Genomic DNA, 24793 nt, shown 5'->3' on the forward strand with positions numbered 1-24793 from the left:
TAACTAAAACACAGTTAATCAATAAATATTCATTAGATTCAATTGGATTTACTAATATGAGTTTACTCTGTTAACACCGTTTGTGCTATTCATTCATTTCAGTTGTGTCCATTATCTATTTTTTTCTTTATTATGTTATGGGGGACAGGGAGAGTAAGATAGATTAAGGGAGGCCCCACATTTTCAATATGTCATGTCTTCAGGAATTCCTACTGCCTTTTGAAATACCAATTTCTTTTTTCTTGCCAGTCTCCCCCCTCTTTCTATGAATTGTAGATCCGTGGTTTACAATATCACAAATAGTTAACAGAGGTCATTCTTGATTACTCTCAAAATAAGTCTTGTACTGTGGGGAAAGGAAAGATTAATAATTTAAGTTGTCTGACAATATTTTGGGTATAAATGAGATGTCCTATTTGGATCAAGTACAGAAGTCCAAGGTTAAAGATTCCCCTAAAAGGAAAGACTATGCAATACTGTCCAGGAATCCTTCAAAATATTGATTTACAATGTTACATCATATTATCATTACACTGCAGTACTGGCAGTTTGCACCAGGAAAAGAGAGTGGAGGATTGCACCAAGCTGACCTCCAGTTAGAGTTATCTGAATTGATGGCCCTGGGTCCCCAAAGGATCAGGTAATTATCTCTGTGGCTGAATGAACAACTGGCTTGACAGTTATGATGGTCAAGTCATTAATTTTTTTAATCAGCCAAATTATTTGGGAACTTATTTCATCAGTGGTCTGATGAACCCCACTGGCTTAAGCAAGTTAAATTGGTTGTGTCCATTAGGCACAACCCTGTGAACTCATTTACTTTGTTTTGAAGAGGCATACTGAGTCAGAAAATACATTCAAGTTTTCCTTTCATTTAAACAAAATATAAACTCCTTAATCAACTGATATTTCACATACTTTGGTAATCTGTATCAATTTATGTGATTTGGAGTTTACTATTTTAGAGAGAGAATGATACTTACTAGCTGTGTGACCTTGGGCAAGTCACTTAACTGTCATTGCCCTGCGAGAGAGAGAGAGAGAGAGAGAGAGAGAGAGAGAGAGAGGGAGAAAGGGAGGAGAATATGATAGACTTAGAGTCAGGAAGACCTGAATTCAAATGCTGCCTGGGAATCATAGCTGTGTAATCATAGCTAAATGCCTTAATCTGACTGAGCCTCTGTATCCTGGTTTGTCAAATGAGAATAATGATATATGTTAAATATCCCTTGCAGGATTGTAAAGTCCAACTGTGATATGTGTAAAGTACTTTACATAGTTCAAAATCCAATATAAATATCAGCTCTTATGATTAAAGTTTGTTAGTAAAACCTGCTATGTTGTGAATGAAAACATCACTCACTTGCTTTAAACATAGTAGGTGCTTTAAAAGTGACCTTGCATCTTAGGCCTTGGTGTTCAAGGGACCTATTAGGCCATCTGGTCCAAACCCATTTATTTTTCAGATGAAGGAACAAGACAAGCAAGGTCAAGGTTAGGAATTGTGTAAAACCATGTTGTAAATGTCCAAACCAGGATTTGGGCCCACATCCTTTGACCTCAAATTACTCTTTTTGATGCACCATTTTGGCTAATGAAAGTCAAATTAATTTATTTCCCCCCAAAACCCCTGCTATTAAACTACTAAAACAAGAAAATATAAAATGATTAATTGTACAAGTATTAGCCTTTCCATGATACAATGCAAGTTCTTTGAAGACAAGGACTGTTGTTTTTTTTTTTGTAGCTAGTCCTTAGCACATACTAGGTGCTCAATAAATGCATGCTGACTCTACTTAACTACAACACAGTTAACCAATCAATATTAGTTATACTTAATTGGATTTACTAATAAGAGTTTACTCTGTATACACTGTGTTGTTCATTCATTTCAGTTGTGTCCAACTCTTCATGAATTCATTTGTGGTTTTCTTGGCAAACATAATGGGGATGTTTGTCATTTCTTTCTCCAGCTCATTTTACAAATGAGGAAACTGAGACAAACAGGAGTAAGTGACTTGCCCAGGGTCACACAGCTAGTAAGTGTCTGAGGCCAGATTTGAACTCAGATCTTCCTGATTCCAAGCCCTGCACTCTATCCACTGAACCACCTAGCTCCCATTATTTATACTATGACTTGCTTTATTTGTGGCTAAATGTAAGATGCTACAAAACTTTTTACTACATTGGCCTTTAGTGCCATGCTCCTATCAAGGAGGGCATTGGGGAAAGGAGCTGGTGTGGAGTTGTATAATGTGGTGATATATTGCCGGGGGGGGGGGGATTTCCATGAGTTCTGGGGAGAGGAGGGCAGGGATTCTTTTCCTGGGGGCACAATGTACAAAGTCTACTCTGCTCTTGGTTTGTGTCTATATGTTCTGTTGGGTAATGAGATGGTTACATTTAGATGTAAATTGAGAGTCAAGAATATGTGAGGAAGGGCAAAGAGTTTCTTCTGTGGTAAAACTTACATGGACATGTAATATAGAGCAAAATTCACTGTCTACTTTTGTTTTTGTCCCCCTGAAGAAGTCCTTTTTGGTTATTTCCTGGGTTTTGTTTGGGTTCCAAGTGGTTGAAATTTTGAAAAATTTGGCTTCTGGATAAATGAGTTAATTATATATATAAGGTGTGTGTGTCTGTATACACATATATACAAATACATATATAATCTGCATTGAAATAATATCTATATTCACAGTCTTTGAAATTCGTAGTCTTCTCTCTGTATATGTATATACACATGTATATGCCTGTAGGCATGTATATATGTAAGTACATACAATTTTTCATACATGGAATAAAGCAAACATTTTCATAACACAGTATAATAAAAATGATAGCACATGAAACTGCTCATCTATTATGTACAAGTTGCTATTCCTTTTAAATACATAATAAACTTACCATGTATATACATGTATGTATGTATATATTTACATATATAGATATGTTTCTGATAGAACACAAGGTCTTGAAGGCAAAGATACTTCCATACATTGTCTTTTAACTCAAGCACCTGGGAGAGGTTGGAGCACAGTTGTTGCTTCTTGATCGAATGCTTGATTAGAAAGGCTGTAAGGGTCTTTCTATCTATTAAGCAGTGATCTCATGATTTCATTCCATAGCATCCTTTTACAAGATGAGAAAACAGGTCCTCAGAGAGGTGAGAATTGCCCAAGGCTAACCAGAGAGTACATTATGGAACAATGATATTTATTCCTTTTTCAATCCTTGTCAAGATTGCTTTGCTTTGTGTTGCTGTTAGGATCAATTAGTTAACAGGGGTGAAGTGAAAAGAGGGTTGAGCTCACAGTCACAAAGACCTGGGTTCAAATCTAGCCTCTGATATGTAGTAGCTGTGTGACCATGAGCATATCAAGCAATCACTTAGTGCTACAGGCAGGACCATAAGTAATAGATGAGCTAGTCATCTTTGTCAGCTGAGGGTGCTTGCACTCTGGAACAGCAACAAGAAGCTCAGATGATATCAAACATGTTATAAAGTGATATAGACATTTAGAGAGTGAATATGGCAGACTGGGAACAGTTCTTCTTTTGAAACCAGAGGCCCTGGTTTCATGTTTCATTTGCCCATTAATTAGCTCTATCAGAAGTGTCAAACGTTCCCACAATCCTATGTAGATTCCTGCCTGAACCAGATTAAGAATACTTGAAAAATATTCACAAAATGCATGAAAATACAACACCACAGATAATATTACATTTTAAAACTAAGAAAATGTACAGACTGCAAGAACCCTTATATATGTGGATTATTGAACCCCATTTCTATTTGGCTTTGCTAAGACTGAGTTCCATGACCAAGGCTGTCTCTACACCTAACTAGGCTAAAGTTTCTGAATCTTTACAATAAGGACTTTGACTAAGTGATCTCTTTTCCTTTAAGTCGTTGATCCTGAAAGATTTTATTTTGTCTCATGAAACATAAATGGCATGATTTATTTAATCCATATCTGACTTTGCTGATTAGCTTTCCAAAGAGAGACAATTAAAATTCACTGCAGGTTCATAAAAGCATTTCAGCAGTTTGGGGGAGGTGAGGCATTAGAAACCTACAAGGAATACTGTAATCATTTAGTCTCTAACCAAATCCTCTGGCAAGAGCCCTCCATAGATGTTTAACTCAAGACTCCTTGGCACGATGATAGCAGATGTGTTTAACAGTGTCTTCACAGTAAATTCAGATCTTCTCTCTCCTCTCCTCTCTCTCTTCTCCCTCTCTCTTCTCTCTTACTCCCTCTCTCCTCTCTCTTCCTCTCTCCAGGGTTTTGAATATATTGTTATGTGTGGTTTTGTTTTCATGAAAGTTATGGAAATGGTAGGAAAAAATGTGCTTGTTCATTTAGCTCCAGTTGATTTTATACCTAGAAGCAAGAGAGCTAACAGGCTACAGCAAGTAGTTAATTAAATCTTTTGCTGGTAGTCCTCAATTACAGGCATTAAGTCATATTCATAGTTAGCAGCTCTTCTACCCCAATTGGATAGATTTTGTGTATTCTTCCTGGTATCTGTGGAAGCTTAATGAAAATAATCAGTTATGTGCAGGTCGTGAAATCAGAGATGTGTGTGTGTGTGTGTGTGTGTGTGTGTATGTGTGTGTGTGTAAGAGACAAACACACAGAGGCAGTTAGAGAGAATCAGAGTTTTGAGACAGAGAAGGAGGGAGGGTGGAAAAATGGAAGGAAGAGAGGGGAAGGGGAGGGGGAGGGGAAGAAAGAGAATCTGGAAGATACTGGAGCCACATACTGAAAGACATAGGCAGAGACAGAAAAGAGGAAAGGTTCTTTAAGAGAAATTCTGAGTGAATTTTCTTTGAAAGCAAATCTTCCTTGGGGCTCTTTGTCACCTTTGACTCAAGTAACTTACAAAATAAGATGACAGTGCCATATTGGCATTTAGAGTTTCTCTCACCTTGCTCTTCCTCTCCTTCCTATTCTCTTCTTTTCAGAATGTTCCGAGAGAAGGGTGAAAAATCCCACTGCATTTGGTTTTTCTAATGTTTCTTGGCCTCTCCCCAGTAGGTTTTTTACAGTCTGCTGCCTGCCTCTCAGATTAGAAGAACACTGGCATATTTTAACAGTTTCCTAGGATTCAAACAGTCTTTAATTAACAGCAAATTGATGTTTTGGAATATAACCAAAACAGGAGAAATATTGGATGCCGAGAATGGACTTGAGTCCTTCCAGACTCCAGGCAACTGACTGACACAGTGTCCTGGGTGGGGGGAGAACAACAACAACAACAACAACAACAACAACAAATGCTCTATTGCAAACAGGTGGCTACTGATTGGTATGCAAGGGGATGTCTTCATTTCCACAGTAGTCCCACAGAGTACTCATTGGTAACTCGGGTGAGGAGGTGTAATATTGCTTAAGAGGATGCTACATTCTATTTATCTCTAGAGACAACGCCCTCCCCCCCACCACCCCAATCTGCTGTAGTCGATAATAGCCCTAGACTGATCCAAGTAGGGGCTGCTCTTGGGGAATACATCCTAGCAGCCCCACTCCTTTGGTAGTTGTAGATTAAAAATAGCATTTTAATCCCCCCTTACTGAGGCAGCAAGGTACATGGTTATTTCTCTGCTCACCATTGCCAGAGTTTAGAATTCTGTGTAAAGGAGAGACATAGAGAAACAATAGCACACAGAGTTTTGTAAGTACCTCTGAAAGATAAGATGCATTTTACAGAGAGGTGGGCAGGAGAGCTGCATTTGCCCAAGAAATGAAAACCCAATGTGGAATCTACTGGTCTTGAAAGCATCTTGATTGAAAATGTGATTGATAATTGAATCCTGGCTGGCTGGCTGGCAGGAAATAACCCCAAGATACTGTCCATATGTTATCCATTCAATTTGAAGGCAGAGTGAAGAATCACAACTAGCTACTTCTGAATAAGGAAAAGTTTACTGCCAGTTGATAGCAACAGGTTTCGTAATTAGTTTATAAGTTCTTGATTTCTGGGGAAATATTGTAATGGCTTCTAATCCTTTGTGGGGTGCTTCAGGTATTTTATTAAGGTCATTTATTATAAGGCAGAGGAGCTTGCTAACTCTTTTTTTCCCCTTCTTGTTCCTAGGTGGCACATGCCAGAGCCCTGCTCTCCCAGCCCTGGTGCGTCCACCTGCCCCACCTTTGCAGCCCTCGCTGGATATTAAACCCTTTCTTCCATTTCCTCTGGACACTGCAGCTGCAGTCAATCTGTTCCCCAACTTTAATGCAGTAAGTACTTCAGTCCTTGAAGGTCATGGCATTAGCTAGGTGGGTTTATTGTTCTGGAGAAGGAGGGCCGAAGGTGAAATACCTGCTGTTTTTCCACCCCCAGCCATGGTAGTCCCTGTAGTCTAGTCCCTTCTAATTGTAACTAAACACAGTGGGCTCTTATTAGGTCATGCTGAGAGTCCCAAATCAGCTCCTTGTCTAGGGAGAGAGGGCCTAGATTTGGCTACATTTTTCATAATGCTTCCTCCTCACAAGTTCTATGCGATGTCAGTGACCCAGTTGTTTTAGAGGGATTTGCGTGGAGTGAAATTGACATGGTCTAGAACATTAGGATGAAAAGAGATATTTAAAGGGGAGGCCAGTGTATGTTTTTTGCCTTGATCTGGACTTTGGACTTGATTTTCAAATTTATCATTTGTCTTCTGACTTAATGAGAAGCTTGGTGAGAGTAGCAGCAGCAGCAGCAGAACTGCTAAAATATATCAATACATTCAATTTAAACGGAACCTTTTACTCCAGATAGTAATGAGTATTTGTGTTTTTTCTCTTGTTCCTCAGCCAAATTACAAATTCTCACAATGGGATAGTTACTATTTTCATGCCTAGCTATGGGTACATGCTCCTTTTTTACCTCCCATTTCTCTTGGGTCATGCCAAGAGTAGCCAAAACAATTCTTTTGCTCAAAGACCAAGGCTATAATGCCATGGGTACTAATCATATTCTTTTTGTTTCCTTTGTGATATGGTTGCTTATTTAGCCTAGATTTCTGTGCTAATTTCTTTAGTATAGGACAAAAAAGTGTTTTTAGGTGGGGGGGAGAATGGAAACTGGATTAAAAAAAAAATAGAACCCAGCCTGACAGATGATTCTTATTTTTTTTAACTTATTTGAGAAGTTGTCAAGATGCTCTGTCCAAGCTTGAGCAAATCAGTGCCAGGGCATGTCAGCAGCAGTGGAGTGAAGCGTGTCAAGGTGGGCACTGCACATTGTCAGAGCACACAAGCTTATCTGGACACTGCAGCTGTTTGTTCTGGGCTCCAGCTTTATTTTTATTATTTCCTTTTCTCCAACTCAATCTTTATCCATCAAGAGAATGAAGCAAGATTATGTCCTCAAGGGTCTGATGGCAGTAACAGAGCAGGGGGTGGGTATTGTCTAGCACTCATGTAACTGAACCTAAGCACTGTGTCAAGTTAAATGATAGTATCTGAGGCAATGCGATCTCAGAGGTCTAAAGTGAGAGGATCGACTTTTGATTCCCAAATGTGCTACTTACTAGATATGTTACTTTGGATTAGTCATTTGTCTGTTTACTCTCTCTTTTCACGTACCTCTAATCAGTAAGTTGGCCTAGATCAGAGTACTTAACATGAGATTCTCTCAGGGGTCCATGGATCAATTAAATGTGTCCATAAAGTTGAAAGGGAAAAAAAATACATCTTTATTTTTACTAACCTTTATTTTATCTTGTGTGTGTGTGTGTGTGTGTGTGTGGCAATTGGGGTTAAGTGACTTGCCTAGGGTCACACAGCTAGTAAGTGTTTGAGGCCAGATTTGAACTCAGGTCCTCCTGAATCCAGGGCTGGTGCTTTATCCACTGCACCACCTAGATGCCCCGCTATTTTTACTAACCTTTAACTTAAGGTTTCTAGACCTGTGGTCCATGAAATTCCCCCCCCCCCAACATATTAAGAGCTCTATTTCAATATAATTGGTTGTCTTTATTATTCTAGGTAATTTATTTTATGCATTTGAAAATAATCCTCTGAGAAGGGATCCTGAGGCTTTACCAGACATACTGCCAAAGGGGTTCATGACACAAAAAGGTTAAGGACGTCTAAACGACTTCAATGCCGTCACTTTCCCATACCCTTGGGTAGTTAGTAACTCAATCCAACAAGAATTTATTTATTTTTCCTTTAATTTTCAGCATTAAGCACTGACTGTTTTCTCTCCCTGCCACTTTATCCCAAATTTTATAGAACAAAACAGTTTTTACACGATTCTATAGAGTCAAGGAAACAAATCCCCATGTTGGCAACATCCCAAAATATTTCACTTCCAACATCTTGAATCCATCAACTCTTTGTCAGCCGCTGGGTAGCACAGTTCATCACTGGCCCTGCAGAATCACGGTTAGTGACTTCATTGATCAGAGATCTTGTATAGACATCATTTCTACCTAAGAGGAGAAGTGGACTCTTTGCCAGGCTGAGGTATGAATCAGGTGTGTGGTGTATCCTTCAAAATAGCCTACAAGTATGTAGTCATTTAAGAAAAAAAATTTGAGGGGCTATGGGGGTTAAGTGACTTGCCCAGGGTCACACAGCTAGTAAGTGTCAAGTGTCTGAGGTCGGATTTGAACGCAGGTCCTCCTGAATCCAGGGCTGGTGCTTTATCCACTGCGCTACCTAGCTGCCCCGTATGTAGTAATTTATAATTACAATTCCCTTCCTCAGGCCAGCCCTGTGAAGTAGGTAGTACAAGTGGTATAAGCATCGCCATTTGACAGATGTTCAATCTGAGGCCTATAGAGGTGCTAGTAATTTTCACAGCTGGATTTGAAGGCAAATTGTCTGCTTCCAGATTCAGAGTATCACGAATCACTTCTCCACTGACCCCAGGTTCTTCATCTATATAAGGAAAGGCATTGGAATAGAATCTTATGTCACTTTCAGCTGCAGATCTAAAGTTTTGGTAATGACTTATGTCCTTTATAGAAAATCATTAAATCTAATTTGGGCACAGAGGGAGGGTGGGATGTAGTTTGTTTACTTGGTAAGTAACAACAAAAGCTAATACTTCCTAATATCTATCTGGTCCTCGTTTTGAGATGTGTTGTTGCCACAGATTTACTACAAAGTAAGCCGCCTTCTGTCTCTGAGCATTTCTGTATAGTATGTTCTAGGCCTTTGCCTTTAGGCTGTCAGGATAAGATCTTGTGAAGTCCAGAAAGCATGAGAATTCCTAGAAAGAACCCATAATATCCCTTGGAGCAGTAGTTAATGACATTTAAAAAGTAAATGCTTGGCAAATGTGAAGGAACAGAAAATAAATTTGGAAAGGGCATTGGATTTGGAGTGAACCTTAACTTAGAACAAGTCATTTTCCATCTTTGGACCACTCTTGCTTTATCCGGAGCACAAGAAAATTGGCATAGCAGTCTCCAAGTTCAGGTAAAATGGAGAGAATGTTGGGCTTAAAGATAGACTTGAGTTCAAATTCTGATTTACACTTAAAGCCTTGTGTAACCCAAGTCAAACCAATTAATCTCTCTCGGTTTTAGATTCCTCACCTGTCAAATGAGGGGAGGGTCTTTAGGGAAAAGATAATGAGATCAGTTTTTGAAACATTGAGTTTAATGTCTACATGGCATCCAGTTTGAAATGTCTGAGTTCCAGGAAGTTGGGAATTTGTGAGTGAAGTTCAACAAAGAGGTTAAAACTAGATAAATAGATTTGAAAATAATGGCAATGATGTTTGAATTCATAGGAGCTAATGAGATCATTAAGTGAAGAGGCCTTAAGGGAGACAAGAACCCAGGATGGAGCCTTGAGGGATGTAGGCAAGACTTGGATAACAAAATAATAATAATAATAATAACAATAATAATTTATTACCAAGAATTTAGGCATTGAGTACATGATTATATGTGAGCATTTTAAAATTTTCGTCACCTTTAAATTAATAATTTTAAGCAGTTATTAGTAAATATAAACCCAGAAACAAGTAATAATTCACATATTTCATGGTGACTTGCATAGCTTCTCCTTTGGATGATACCAAGAGGAAAAAACAAAACAAAAAAGGCATTCTTGGAATTCCTGGTGGATAACTATTGACTAGATGATCAAATAAGTCTGTGAATACTCATAAACCAATTTGCATAGGAGCTTGGAAGGCTATGATGACAAGCAATAAGAAAATTTGGGGAAGTCATTTGAAAAGGTTTAATAGGAAAGGATTATAAACATGGCCTCTCATCTAGGTGGAGTTTACAAATGAATTTGTGGGACTTCAGATCTGTGTTCAATAGAATGGAAATTGGGCATCTCCAATTCAGTTTCTGGTCACACATAGATGCTTCCAGTTGGTATTTATGGATCTGTGTGATATTTTGACATTACAGTGACTTATACATTCTCATCTTAATATGTACTAGAATCTATAAATTATCCTTCCTGGTTAAACCCCTACTGCCAGCAATGGATCTGAAATCTGAGGCAGAAAAGCTGAAGGGGTATGAATAGTAGCTAATCATTCTTCGATTTCTTTCCACTGAGCAGGGTTTAACTAAATGCTGTTCCACTTAGCCTAGTATAATTTTGAGGGGAGAAAAATGTCATATCATGTCCTCAAAATAGGAGGAAGGGGTACAACGAGGGTATACAATTTATAAAGTAGGGAAATACCATAAATACGGTGTTGTTGATTTCTGAGAACTTTGTCCTTTCTCTGAAGGATGTTGCAAAGCATTGATCGTATCATTCTTTGGATTGCCTATGTCATATTTGTATAATAAAATCCTCCCAAGGCATTTCTCCCTTAAAATATCTTGCACCATCAAAAGTTTTATCCCATTTATCACATAGGATAGATATGAAGGTGATGTATGCTGATCATAGCATGATGATGTGAAATATACAGATGATGAAATTCAAGTACACCCATTCAATCCCAGTCAATAGAAAGCTCTTAGTCATCATGACTCAATGATACGGTCTGTGACATAGTCAATTTAATTTCTTTGCTGCTTCTTATGTCCTATGTTCGGTGTCTTCTATCATCCCCTTGAAGAAAGTAGGAGATAGTAATGATCTGTAATGTAGGCCCAAGGCTTCAAGATATTTTCTAGGTCTTTGACTCTTTTCATTTCTTAATCATGCAACCTATCTTCCAACATGATTTTCACCACCCAATCCTATATCCAAATTTGAATTTAAGTTGCTGTTTATTAATACTTGCATTGACTTAGTTCGGAAGATGATGACAACTTTTTAAAAATGGAATTTCTCCAATTCTTTATATTCTTCAAATGAGGTTGATGCATCTGCTTCAATTATCAAGGGACACGCACTCTGGGATGCTGGACAGAGTGCTGTATAGGGAGTCAGAAAGTTTAGGTTTGACCCTTGGATCTACTGCTACTTTTACCCTTTGCATATCCATTGGCAATGCATGATCTCCAGATTTGATTTTCTTCCTCTGTAAAATGGGAAGGTTGTCCTTGACACTCTCTAAAGTACCTTATAGCAGTCCATTTATGCTCTCTTTTTTGCTTGTGTTCCTTAGGAACCCTGCTTGGAAAAATGACCAAGTGTTGCATAAAATATTACTCTTGGTTACCTTTGAAAAACCAACTCTTCTAACTCCTTGATTTTCTTATGTAATGAGAGACTAAGCCTTTGTTCCATGTCGGAGCAACTCAATTTAACCAGGGTTGATTAAGACCCTACTTTGTACAAGGCTTTATACCTATTTCTGGAATTTGTTTGTTTTCTGTTCTCATTTATACCAAGGTCAATATTGCCATGATTCTTTGTCTTCTATAAGTAAATTACCTTATTGACTATTGGAAAAGGAGAATCACAAAATAAAAATGGTCATGATAACAATGCTAGTAACTGCTAGCTTTTATAAAATGCTTTAAGGTTTGCAAAGTACTTGACACGTGTTAGTTCATCTCATCCTAACAACAACCCTGGGAGATAGGTGCTTTTACAATCCTCATTTCACAGATGAGGTATCAAGAATAGAATAATTAAGTGACTTACCCAGGCTTATTTATCTAGTAAGGTCCAAGGCAGTATTAGAACTGAGGTCTTCCTGACCTCCAAGTCCTGAGTTCTCTCCACTCAGCCACCTAGCTGCCTCATTCAGTATGCCAGGAGTGAATATTTGTAAACCTATGGTTTTGAAATTTTCTTAATATCTTTGTCCCCTTTTTGCCATTGTACCTGTATTGCTGCCAAAGCATAAGCAGTTGTACAGGTCTGTAGGTTGTGGTATACTTTCCCTTATTTAAGCAGTTGCCAGAGCATCAGATTTATCACCCACTGGTTCTCTGTATTAAAGTGAGCAATTTTCAAAAATAGATGAAATCGGTTGCCAAGACTACACTCAACATTTTCCTAGTATCGGAAGGTATGCTATGAGAAGACCTGCTTGTAAATTCTACTTCTGCTGCCGACCTATTGGCTGACTTTGGACAAGTTACTTAATATCTGGAGCTTCTGAAATACCATCGGTAAGAGGAAGAAGTTGTACCAGATCAAGGAATCAAAGACTTGTACTAGATGATTGATCCTGTAGCATTTCTGTGGTCTTAATCCCCAGTGAGCTGATTACCTGCAGAAAGTGATCCTGGCCCTGATGAGAGAATCAGAACCAAGAACACTCTCACGTCAGCAAGCAACCAAATACCTTGTGTGTTTCACAATAGCAGGATAATAATGATTATTTGCTACAGGAACATCAAGTATGATTAAAGAAGTCAATGAGTTTGAATGGGTAGTAAAGAGACTTCCCTTCCTATACTTGTAATGAGAGGACTGTTCCATCCCCATCAAGAATCTTGTTCATTTGGTATTTAGATTGGATAAGCAGCCACAGGTGTTTAATAATCAACTTCTTCATCTACACAGCTGGGATTCATCCTGCCTTACTTAAATCTCTCCTGTTTGATTACTCCTTTGTAATGATCATGGTCCAGGGGGAAGAACACTAGCTCTGGAGTCATAGGACATAGGTTTAAATGCCACTGCTGACATTTACTACCTCTAGCTTTGGGTAAGTATTACCCTTCATGGACCTCAGTTTCCTTATTTGTAAAATGAGAGAATTGAACTAGATGACTCCAAGATCTCTTCCAGCTCTCAAACTATGTTCATATGAGGCATCTAGGTGGCACAATGGATATGGCACTGAGTCTGAATTCAAATCCAGCCTCTGATACTTAATAGCTCTATGACTCTGAGTAAGTTATTTAAACCTCATCTAAAAGAGGGATAATAATAGTGCCTGAAGCCCAGGGTTATCCTGAGGATCAGATGGAATAATGATTTTAAACACAGCATAGTGCCTCACACGTAGTAGGGACTATATTCCCTTTCCCTTCAATGATTTAAAACTTTTGAATTGTCAATATATAAAGGATCTATGATTTTTATATTGCTCAGAATTCCCTCCAATCATCTAGATCACCCCTATCTACAGGAAATGAATAATCTCACAGAGTTCCTTGATGTGTCAAAATGCTTCTTTGGAATACTCATTGTCAAAGAGCTAAGAAGTGTCTGATGCTAAATCTAATCTCAGCTGTTCCTGACTAGAATTAGAGTTTTATCTATTAGATCAATTCTATTATTTCTAATATTTTACATAATAAATTTTTCACCTACAGACTGAGTCCCTTCACAACTTCTATATTCCTAGAACTGTAAAAACTAAAACAAAACGAAACAAAAGCTTTTTTTACTTAACACGTATTCTTGGAAGAATTAACCATTAGAAGCATTATTTTTGTTTTTGTTAATTGTCTTCTATATGATTGTTCAGAAGTCTTTAGAAAGTTTAAAATATAGTTGTATTGGGGGGCAGCTAGGTGGCACAGTGGATAAAACACCAGCCCTGAATTCAGGAGGACCTGAGTTCAAATCTGGATTCAGACACTTGACACTTACTAGCTGTGTGACCCTGGGCAAGTCACTTAATCCTCATTGCCCTGAAAAAATATATATAGTGGTATTGGATTATTTTATACCATATTTTCCCTTTATAAGACTCTTTATCCTCTGATTTTCACACATACACAGTGGGATAATATTATTATTCCTAATTGCTAGTTGAGGAAGCTAAAGCTCAGAGAAATCACATTATTGAGTTGACTGGGAAATTTAGGAGGGTTGTATCCAACCCTTTCATTTTATAGAGGAGAAAACTGAGGTCTATGTTAAAGGATATATCCAAGGTCACACAGAAAATAAGTTTCTATGCTTATACACCAAATAACAAGCCATTTTAGTGAATGGATAGAACCATTTCTTTTATTTTAAAATCTTTTTTTTTTTTTTGGTTGGGGCAGTGAGGGTTCAGTGACTTGCCCAGGGTCATACAGCTAGTAAATGTCAAGTGTCTGAGGCCAGTATTCTTAAATCTTGACTGGCATAGGGAAAAGACTAGTGCTGGCTTTGACACTCATTTTCTGCATTACTTTAGGCAAGTCACTTGATACATGAGAATGCTATTATTTACTACTTACCTAAGAGGAGGGTCATAGCATCAAGAACTTAGAATGAACTTTAGAAATGCTTTAGTTCAAGCCCTACATTTTAAAGATGAGTAAACAGACCCAATGAAATGAAATGATTTCTTTGAAATCACACGACTTTTTAATAAATAATATCTTTTGTTATTGAAATAACAATACTTGAAGGAAAGTGGGAGCAGGCACAGGTTAAATGAGTTATCCAGGTTTTCACAGTTAGTAAGTGTCCAAAGATGGATTTAAACTCATCTTCCTTACTCCAGGACCAGCAGTGCTACACATAATTGCCACACAGACCAGAATCAGGGACACAAAATGCATAGCCTGTTTTTGTGGTATCTGTGTATTGGAGAACTCTAACAAGGCCAATGAGATTATGGTTTGGTGTCCCAGTTGAGGAAGTATCTCTGTGAGAGCTCATGCTTGCCAGAACCACAAAGGGTGATGCATATAAATGGAAAGCAATGCTCCCCCAAGCCAGTGAGTTACAATATGTGTATTGGTTCATTACCACTCATTTTCATGGCTTTGCCTTGGAAAGAGTGCCCAGTTCTTTGTGAAACACTGAATGAATTAAGCAGACTTGGAAACCACAATATGAGGTGTGGGGAGAAAGATGGGAGCCTATTCCTACTGCTGGCAAAAAAATTAGTGGGAAACTCCATTTTTGCAGCTGAGAAAAAGAAACTCTTCTAAGTTACCTGAAAATTTGACTAAAACAGAAAGGCTCCCAGTCATTCCTAGGCAGGCATTCTTGCTATTACATTCAACTCCAAGGACTACTAATGATACTTTTACCGATGATTTCAGAATGCTTTTCGAATGAGTCTGTTTTTTACTTGGTATACCAATTAAGGAAAAAAATACAAAGGGGACAGAATGGGACATTCGAAGCAGTAGTAACCTGGCTCCCTAGCCAGTCAAATACTACTTGGACTGTGCTATCTAGATAACTGAGGCTTCAGAAGAATTTCGTTAATTTCACAATTCTGCCTAATTCTTTGTTTTAGTGAGAGGGAGCAGAGTAAGTGACCTGAGGCATAATTCTGTCCAATGGGTTTCTCATGTTTTGGTATCTAACCATTCTTTCCTCCCTCCATTTCTTCTTCTCTCCCTCTCTTTCTCCCTCCCTTTCTCCCTCCCTTTCTCCCTCACTCCCTTCCTTCCTTCCTTCCTTCCTTCCTTCCTTCCTTCCTTCCTTCCTTCCTTCCTTCCTTCCTTCCAAGTCCTTTACAAACAGAGATGTTACCAAGGTTAACCAAAGACAGCTTGGCCCCAGGCCACTGAAATTTAGTAGGCATGAAATGTTTAACAAATATAGATGGTGAAAGATCTAAATAACTTTTTTCTTTATTAGGCTGTAGAAACAACTGGACTTAGCATCTACTTAGCCGAAATAATTACTTAAAATGTAAAGGTACCAAATGACAAACTCCTTTCCCATACTCACTTCCACAGGCAGACATCAGTCAAATAAACTTCTCCTTGGCTCATCCCCAACCTCCTTCCTTACTATAGGAGCCTCATTATATAATGTCTCCCCATCCACAGGACAGAATTCTGGACTCTTTTTTCCACAGGGCCTGGTATCCTTCTGTCTCACATTTTGCTCAACTGAATTTGTCTCAATCATCCAGCTTTTTTTTAATGCTGTATTATTTTTACATCATGAATTATGACTTGGATTTAATCCTGTGACTTTCCCAAGCCCCCAATTCCTAGTCAAAGCTCTATTTACAAATGACCTCTCGTAATTGACACCCTTCATAATTCATGGATTCCATTCCAAAGATAAGCACTTATTTAACCTAACCTATTGTCTCCTATCTCACCTAATAGAGATGACCTCAATTCTAGCAGGTTGAACACTTCACTTGCTATTTTAGGTCTCCAGATGTCCAGATACCAATTAATAGGGTGTTGCTTTCTCTGATGTCCTTGGTTCAGAGGACAATCCACAGGTCCATGCATCTTCCTTATTTACATTTTGATTACAAAACAGACAGTGCTGTAATATGAGGGTTTCAACTAGAACTTTTTGAACTCCAAATCTGGGATCCTGTCATCTGGCATGATTTTGCTCATGCTCTATGTTTTAAGCAGCACACTTTGGCATGAAAACACTAGCTAAACTATTGTTTATCATATCCAATGTTAATTCAAAAAAAATCTATTAAGCTGGGAGTTTGTACAGTAGCCATTAACAGATGCCAAGGTGAACATGGTAGTTTTTTTTTCCCCTAAAATGTTTTACAGTTGAGTAGGGGTGATAAGAAAGCTCACTATAATATGTATTTGAATTTATATGCCTAAGAGGGATAAAAAGGGATATAAGCTCTCACGAAGGGGCCCTATCAGATCAAGATGCTGACATTAAAACAAGACTTCAAAGGCAAATAGAATCATTGTGACCAGGTAGGAATGGGAAGAACAGAAGGAACATTCTACATGTAGTTAACAACAGTAGCAAAGAAAGGACAGCACAAGTGTATAGTTCCCCGTTAGTGAATATTCTATTTTTTTTTTTAAGAACAAACAGTAGGAGAATGAACTGATTGTCATCATAAAGGCAACAGAACTTCGAAATAAAACAGTAATTATTATTGACAAAATAAATTAAGCATATGTGTCATATTAAATGTATATAAGTTCATGACATCCTCTCATATGGGAGGGGTCTTGGATGAATTCAACTGAGGAAAACAGCTTGGATTTCCATTAGAAATGATAGGAAAAATATACAGCATAACAGAATAGAATAGACTCTATCTTTTGCTTTAGATACATTCTCAGATTTTTATCAACTTTATTTATTGATTTGTTGAAAGGAATCTGCCTGTGTGTGCTAAAATTTGTTTTAAGTAGTTCTTTCATCAGGATATTCTTTGTGGAATTTTCCTAGTTTCCATTTTAATGGAGGCAAATATGCAAAAGGTCTATTATTTCATCAACCTCAGGAACTTCTCTCCTCAACAGACGTTGTAAGCCATCGATGAACATAAGGTGACTTTCTCAGGGTCACAGGCTAGTAAGTATCAGGGGCAGTTCTTAGATTTCAAGCTCAAGACTCTCTAGTAATCAACATTTTTTATAACATGTATATAAATATATATTTTAAAGTTATAAAGTAGATGAACTGCTTGACAAAATATATGTTCCTTTGCCTTTTTATCCCATTCTGTCCCTGTGCCCACCTTTACCCTATCCAAGCATCAACAGGCTCAAGAATCTGACAGTTCTTTATTCATAGGACACAAGCTCCCTTATGATCATAGGGCCACAGGTTTCAAGCTGAAGGAGACATCAGAGGCCATTAAGTTTAACCTCCTCAGTTTACAGGTAAGGGAAATGAGGCCCAGAATGGCTAAATTATTTGCCCAAATTATAGGTAAAAATCGCTAGAGCCAGGACTTGATTCTATGTCTACATATTTCAAATACAACATGCTTGTCACTGGACAACCACACTTCCTCCATGTTGTAAGGCCTTGTTTCTGTGGTTCAGTCATTTTTCAGTCATGTCAGACTCTTTGTGACCCCATTTGGGGTTTTCTTACTAAGATACTGGAGTGGTTTGCCATTTCCTTCTCCAGCTCATTTTACAGATGAGGAAACTGAGGCAAGCAGCGTTAAGTGACTTGCCCAGGTTAACACAGCTAGTAAGTATGTGAGGCTGGATTTGAACTCAGGAAGATGAGTCTTCCTAACTTCAGAGCTGCCGCTCTGTGCACTAGGGTGCCACCTAACTATTATCCTGTCTGACACTATTTGACTCTATGGACTTTGTCCATGAGATTTTCTTGTCAAAGATATTTGAATGGTTTTCCATTTCCTTCTCTACTATGTCCTCATTTTACAGATGAGGAACTGAGGTAAAAAGGGATTAAGTGATTTGGCCAGGGTCACACAGCTAATAAGTGTCTGAGGTCTAATTTGAACTCAGGTAATCCTGACTCTACAGCAAGTGTGCTTTGCACTGTACCACCCAGCTGCCTGTGCAGCCTTAGGTGAGAGTCTTAATGTCTAGTTGTCTAATAGAGTCTGAGCCTCTTGGCAGCAGGGACTTTGACTTTTATCTTTATACCTCCAAAACCTAGCACAGTGCCTGGCACACAGATGCTTAATAAATTTTTGGTAGATTAAGTTATCAGATACCAGCTAGACAGAATAATCTTGTTTACTCATATTATATAAAATTCCCATAATGATTCCTTCATCACAAAATACATTGCTCAAACCACATTTATAGATGATGGGATGGAATGGATATAAACCAAACTATTGGGAAACTAACTAAAAATGATTTTTAAAAAATCTTCTTCAATTTGCCATTCATAGCTTGCACCTTCATTCTTGTATTATCTAGTAAATGTTCCAGCATCACAGAATCTCAACTGGAAAAAGACCTCATCTAGTCCAACCCATATCTGAACAAGAATCCCCAATGACAACTTCCCCTGTGACCTCAAGCCTTTGCTTTGAACCCTGTTAGTGAAAGGGAAGTCCCTATCTCATAGGCACACAATTCCCCTTCATCATAGCTCTAATGGTTAGGAAGTTTTTGAGACATGCTGCCTCATTTCAACTTCTACCCATTTCTCTTTATTGGAAGTAAAGTCTGGCACTTGGAAAATTCAATGCTACTGACGTACCTTTTAGTTAGTTCCATGAAATGGGGCTTTGAAATCCAGCCCTTCTGAAGGCATTGTCAGCTCTTAGGTTATATGAGAAGTCAGGCAGTATTCTATAAATCCTTGGCCCCCACTCCTCTGTGCATATTTGTTGTTGTGTTTGTGAAAAGATCAATTGCCTTCTACCTTGACTCTCAATGAAAGCTTATAAAGCATGGTCCTAGCTCAGATAGAGGAAAGAAAATTTGTCCCTTAAAAAAAATCAAATGAAGCCTCCAGCCATTAAAACCCTGTGCTCACTGTTCCTTGAACATGACATGATGGCTTTCTTTTAGTTTAGGAGTTGAACATGCTCTTCTGGAAAACTTTTAATAAGCACAGAGCCAAGGGACAAAATCGCCCGTCGCATTGGGTTATTGCCATTGATCTTGGACTTCATGGTGGAGGGTCTGAGTGCAGGGAGCATAATGCACCAGGCCTGTAATGGCACACAGAGGCAGAATTGGATGGGCTTTATAGCTCTCAGAATTCTCTTTTAAAGAACCGTATATCATCAAGATTATCCTAAATTGCCTGCCGTTTACCAAGCCTTGGGAACTGTTTAGAGTCGGGCTTTTTTTTTCTCTTTTCCACCAGCAAAGAAAAACAGGTGCCTCGGCTTTGTTTTTGGCAATCCCCCCATTTACTGCCTGCTTAGAATACTTTCAGAGTCTAAACATATTAAGTTTGTTCTGGAAGAAGTTGGAAGAACCTGGAAAATGAACCCCCTCCCCCTGCAAAAAGCCGACCTACTAAGACTTAGAAACCACATCAACAAACACGATCAAGAGTCTAAGCTGATCAGACAGGTGGAACTGTGGATAAAGTGAGGAACTTATGATCTAGAACCCAGCTTCTTAAATTGGGGGTTGTGACCCCATATGGGGTCACATAACTGAATGTAGGGGTTGCTGTAGCCTTGGTTCTGAATGCACAGCATTTCCGCTTTACACCCCACATTCCATCACAGGGTCACAAAAAAATTTCTTGGGAAAAAAGGGTCTTGAGTAGAAAAAGTTGAAGAAACCCTAATCTAGAAGATATAGGTTCAAATCCTACTTAGCCTGGTGATCCTGGGGAAGTCACCTGTCTGTTGTGGTGGCACCATTGTGGTTGGTGGCTGGGAAGTCAAGTGGAGGTTTGGTTGTTAACCTATGGAATGCAAAGTGGTTGCTGGGGTGGAGCCCAGGTATTTGCAAGAGAAGAGGTAAAAATGATGACTGGAGTTGAGGCAGTGAGATTTGGATGGAGCTGGCGACTAGACTAGACTGTGCTTCCTCCCTCACTTCAATTGAACAAATGTTTATTAAGCCCTGGCTGTGTCCAAGGCGCTGTGGGAGACAATGGGAATACAAAGACAAAACCAAAAACAGTCCTTATCCTCTGGGAGCTGACATCATCCTGGGGGATAGAGCTTGTAAACAGATCAATCAGCATCATGGCACAGTGGATTTCGGGCTCCAGGGTTAAATGTTGCTTCTTCTACTTGACTTATCCATATGACCTTAGTCAAATCACTTGATCTCTCCTCCCTCCATTTCATCAACAAAGAGGTTGGATGAAATGCACCTTTAGAAACCCCCTAAGATTCTATGACCCCCCCCCAAGAAAACTTGAGGAGGGAAGTTGATACCTTTGCTGAGGCTGGAAAGAGCAGAGATTTTAAAGCAAAACAGTATATTTTGTAGAGGAAAGGAGCCTGTGCCTAGGTACAGACCTGAGAGAGAGAGAATAGTACATTCTACTTGAAAACTTAATTGAAGTGATAGAAATCCACTGGGTTTCTTCCAATCACCCCTTTACCCTTTTCCACTCGATTGCTGCAAGTTGTTTTTGCCATCTTTTTTTTTAATTTTAGAAATGTTTTTTTCACCATCACCTTGTATTGCATTAAATTTCCTGACCCTTTAAAAAAAGTTATTCTAATTTCTTTGCCCACCTGTCCAATAATTGAAGTGACTTTAGATTATCCCATGGCCCTTTTCATTAGTGGACCCAGATGTCATTTGCACACTGATTGACACCAACACTTTTCTTGTTTTGATTGTTTTAATGTAATGCTAAAGATCTTAAAGAACAAGCCTATGCCTAAGATAATTCAACTTGCCAGCCATTTATTTTATCTATATGAAGTCAATCAACCAGCATAGATTTATTGAAGGGTCTGCTCTCTCCAGTGCTATGATAGACCCATATGAAGGATGCTAAGGGAACTTAAGGATCATGATCTATCCAGGAAAATCAGACTATTGGACAATTAGAGAATAGAGCAAAAGTGTCTACAATTAAATGCTCAATTATTTGCCAACATTTTGAAATGTCCCTCCACCCTTCCTGCTTCTCTTAGAAAACTACAAGTCCAGGCATTCTCACTTGATGTTCCAAGGCTAACCTCTGTTCAAATCAACATTTAATCAATTTGATGTCTGTTTTAAAAGAAACAGATTTAGAGAGTAGTATTACAAATAGGTGAGTACTATTAATATTTAAGTAACTTGAAATTTTGGTCTACTGATTTAGTATCTGTCACTTGAATACAGGACTGTATTTAACATGGAAATGCTATAATATAGACTATTTTTATTGCTAGTTTTTAAAACGATTTTAAGATTTACTTCAAACTTCATTTTCTTTTTATGAATTCCCAGTGAAGGACATTCCTCAGTTTCCAAAACTCATCCAAATGTCTAACCCTTCTTTCTTAATAATAATAGCTAACATTTATTTAACGCTTACTATGGGCTAGGTATGATGCTATGCACTTTACAATTATTAACTCATGCGATCCTCCTGACAAGGGAGGGTAGTGCTATTATTAACCCCATTTACTGATGAGGAAATTCAGGGAAAGGGGATTTATGTGAATTGCCTAGAGTTTCATAGCTAGTAAGCCTCTGGGGTCAAATTTGAAGTCAGTACTTCCTGCCTCCAGACCAGTTTTACTTTTCATTGTGCTAGCTTCCTGGTTATTGTCCTTTTTTCTTCTTTTTCTTTCTTTTCTTTTCTTTTCTTTTCTTTTCTTTTTTTTTTTTTGTCGGGCAATGAAGGTTAAGTGACTTGCTCAGGGTCACACAGCTATTAAGTGTCAAGTGTCTGAAGCTGGATTTGAACTCAAGTCCTCCTGGATCCAGGTCCAGTGCTTTATCCACTGCTCCACTTAGCTGCCCCCCTCCCTGCTTATTGTCCAGAAATGATCCTCCCCCCTCATTAGGTACACATTGCTTTACTTCAAATCTTTCTCATGCACTTATTGCATTTTGTTTTGTAGTGTCCTTAGCTAAGCAGTGCTATATCTCCAAGGGTATGTGCCAATCAGCTAGACCAGCTCTCAAGGGCCGATTGTTAAATTTTCAGTGGGAGAATTTATACCTCAGAAATGAGCAAAGACTACAAATTCAGGATTTATTTATTGTTTGGTTGATTGACTATACTTGGGAAAAAGTTAATAATGCGAATTAAATGTAAAAGTGTATGCATAAATCTCTCCTTGTTAATTGTTTAGCTTCATACCCTGACATGGGTCTACAAATATTGTTTGAGCTCTGCAGGAATTCAGTAAGTAGAAAGCTCAGGCAATGAATGTGGTCAGCATCATACTGTAGGCTAATAATACCCTAATTGGCATTTATAGAGCATTTGAAGGTCCTCTGTCTCACTGGGCCTCAAAATACCCCTGCTTATCCCCCACTAGAATGGGACCTCCTTGAGGTCAGGGACCCTGCTTTATTTAAGCTTTACCATTACCCCAACCCTTAAGACAATGATTTGTACTTAATAGATCCTCAATAAATGTTAATTGAATTAATCAACCTCCAGATCAGGAATTTTTTCTTTTTGTCCTAAATTAAAACTTTATAGCATAGTATTTAGGTTTGTTTTCCTTAGAAGAGAGAGAGAGAGGAGTCATTGCCTGTGTAACTTCAAACATAGTTGGACAAAATTGCATAACATGAGGAAAATTGAGAGAGTTGGTTTTTTTTTGGGGGGAGGGGCTTAAATCCACAGTTCTCTCACCTTGTTAAAATTATAAAACATTATTAGGTCAGTGTACCTTTCCTGCCCTCTCCACCCCATGGGAAAATAAATTTTCCTCTTATAATGTAGCTTTTCTTGTTGGAGACAAATTTGTTTCCTGAAATTTACTACATTTTACCTTGGCCTTGTCTTGGAATTTTTTTCTTTTAAATGCTAGATTCTTTGGCATTTCCTTATATTCTCAAATTCAGTTTCATCTGACAGATATTTATTAAATACATACCAGGCATGATGCTGTGTGCTAGGGGTAATAAAGCCAACATCAAAAGAAAACAGTCACAAGGCAGCTAGGTGGCAGTGGATAAAGCACCAGCCCTGGATTCAGGAGGACCTGAGTTCAAATCCAGCCTTAGACACTTGACACTTACTAGCTGTGTGACCCTGGGCAACTCACTTAACCCCAATTGCCTCACACACACACAAAAAAAAAAAAGAAAGAAAAAGAAAGAAAAAAGAAAATAATCAGGGCAGCTAGGTGGCACAGTGGATAGAGTACTGACCCTGAATTCAGGAGGACCTGAGTTCAAATCCAGTCTCAGACACTTTATACTTACTAGCTGTGTGACCCTGGACAAGTCACTTAACCCTCATTGCCCCACAAAACCCCCCAAAAAACAAAACCAAAAAACAAAAAAAACCCAAACCAAAACAAAACAAACAAACAAAAAAAACTCCCCTCCCAAAAAAGAAACACTGTGTACATAGAAAACAATCAAGAAATTATTAATCAACTTAGTTTGCCCTGATGCTGTGCTCTGTGCTAGAGGTAGCAGCATACCCCTACCCCCACACAAATACACACTACAAGATAATATGAGGTAGGGAGAAGACTAGCAGCTGGGGGAATCAGGAATGACTTCATGAAGATGGAGTTTTGAAGGAAACCAGGGATTCTAAAGCATCTTTGCTTATTTCAAAGAAAGAGGCTCAGCCACACACACACATAGGCACAATTATGTATATATGTATATGGATATTCCTATATGTATACACACACATGCACATATACACACATATCTATACATCCGTGTAGATATATCTATCAATATACGTAAAAGGACAAGATTGGCCATAAAATCAAGATATATCTCTAATGTGATCTCTTTCCACCTAGGATCTGCACCAGAGGCTATTGTGCAGTGAGTTAAAAAGGAATAATTCTAGGAGTCCCACTACTGAAGGCAGACCTTGGCTCTTCTGGGGACTTGGGTTCCCTCAGGCTCTTTGCTTTGCATGCAAAACATCCTCATAAGTGGAATTAAATGAAGTGCTCTTCAGATTTGTCAAGTCCTAATGGGAAAAATTGCTTAAAAATAAATTTTAATAAAGCATTTTAAGTAATGTTTTAATCAGCCCAAGTTTACACCATTTGTCTTAATAGCATTCACATGAAAGAGATCAATGATGATTTGCTTCTGCACAGGCTATAAAACCATTAATGGATGACATATAATAATATGGCACATAAAATGTACAGTTAAGTGTAGGCAGTTGTTATTAACCTGTTTTTTTAAAGCTATGTTTAAAATGAAAAGTGATCGCCTTAAGAACCAATTTGATTAAACTAGCCTGAG

The 24793-nt window shown here is 38.4% G+C and overlaps 1 protein-coding gene across 5 annotated transcripts in view; it reads left to right on the forward strand.

The window, feature by feature from the left end:
* ZNF385D (zinc finger protein 385D) overlaps positions 1–24793 on the forward strand; it is a 1003837-nt gene that overhangs the window by 714821 nt on the left and 264223 nt on the right. For all 5 annotated transcript variants that reach the window (XM_043968167.1, XM_043968168.1, XM_043968169.1 and 2 more), the window contains one exon: positions 6106–6248. In XM_043968167.1, coding sequence (XP_043824102.1) covers positions 6106–6248 — 143 coding nt within the window. The remainder of the gene's footprint in view (positions 1–6105; positions 6249–24793) is intronic.

Source organism: Dromiciops gliroides, chromosome 5, assembly GCF_019393635.1.
Source record: "Dromiciops gliroides isolate mDroGli1 chromosome 5, mDroGli1.pri, whole genome shotgun sequence".
NCBI lineage: Eukaryota > Metazoa > Chordata > Mammalia > Microbiotheria > Microbiotheriidae > Dromiciops > Dromiciops gliroides.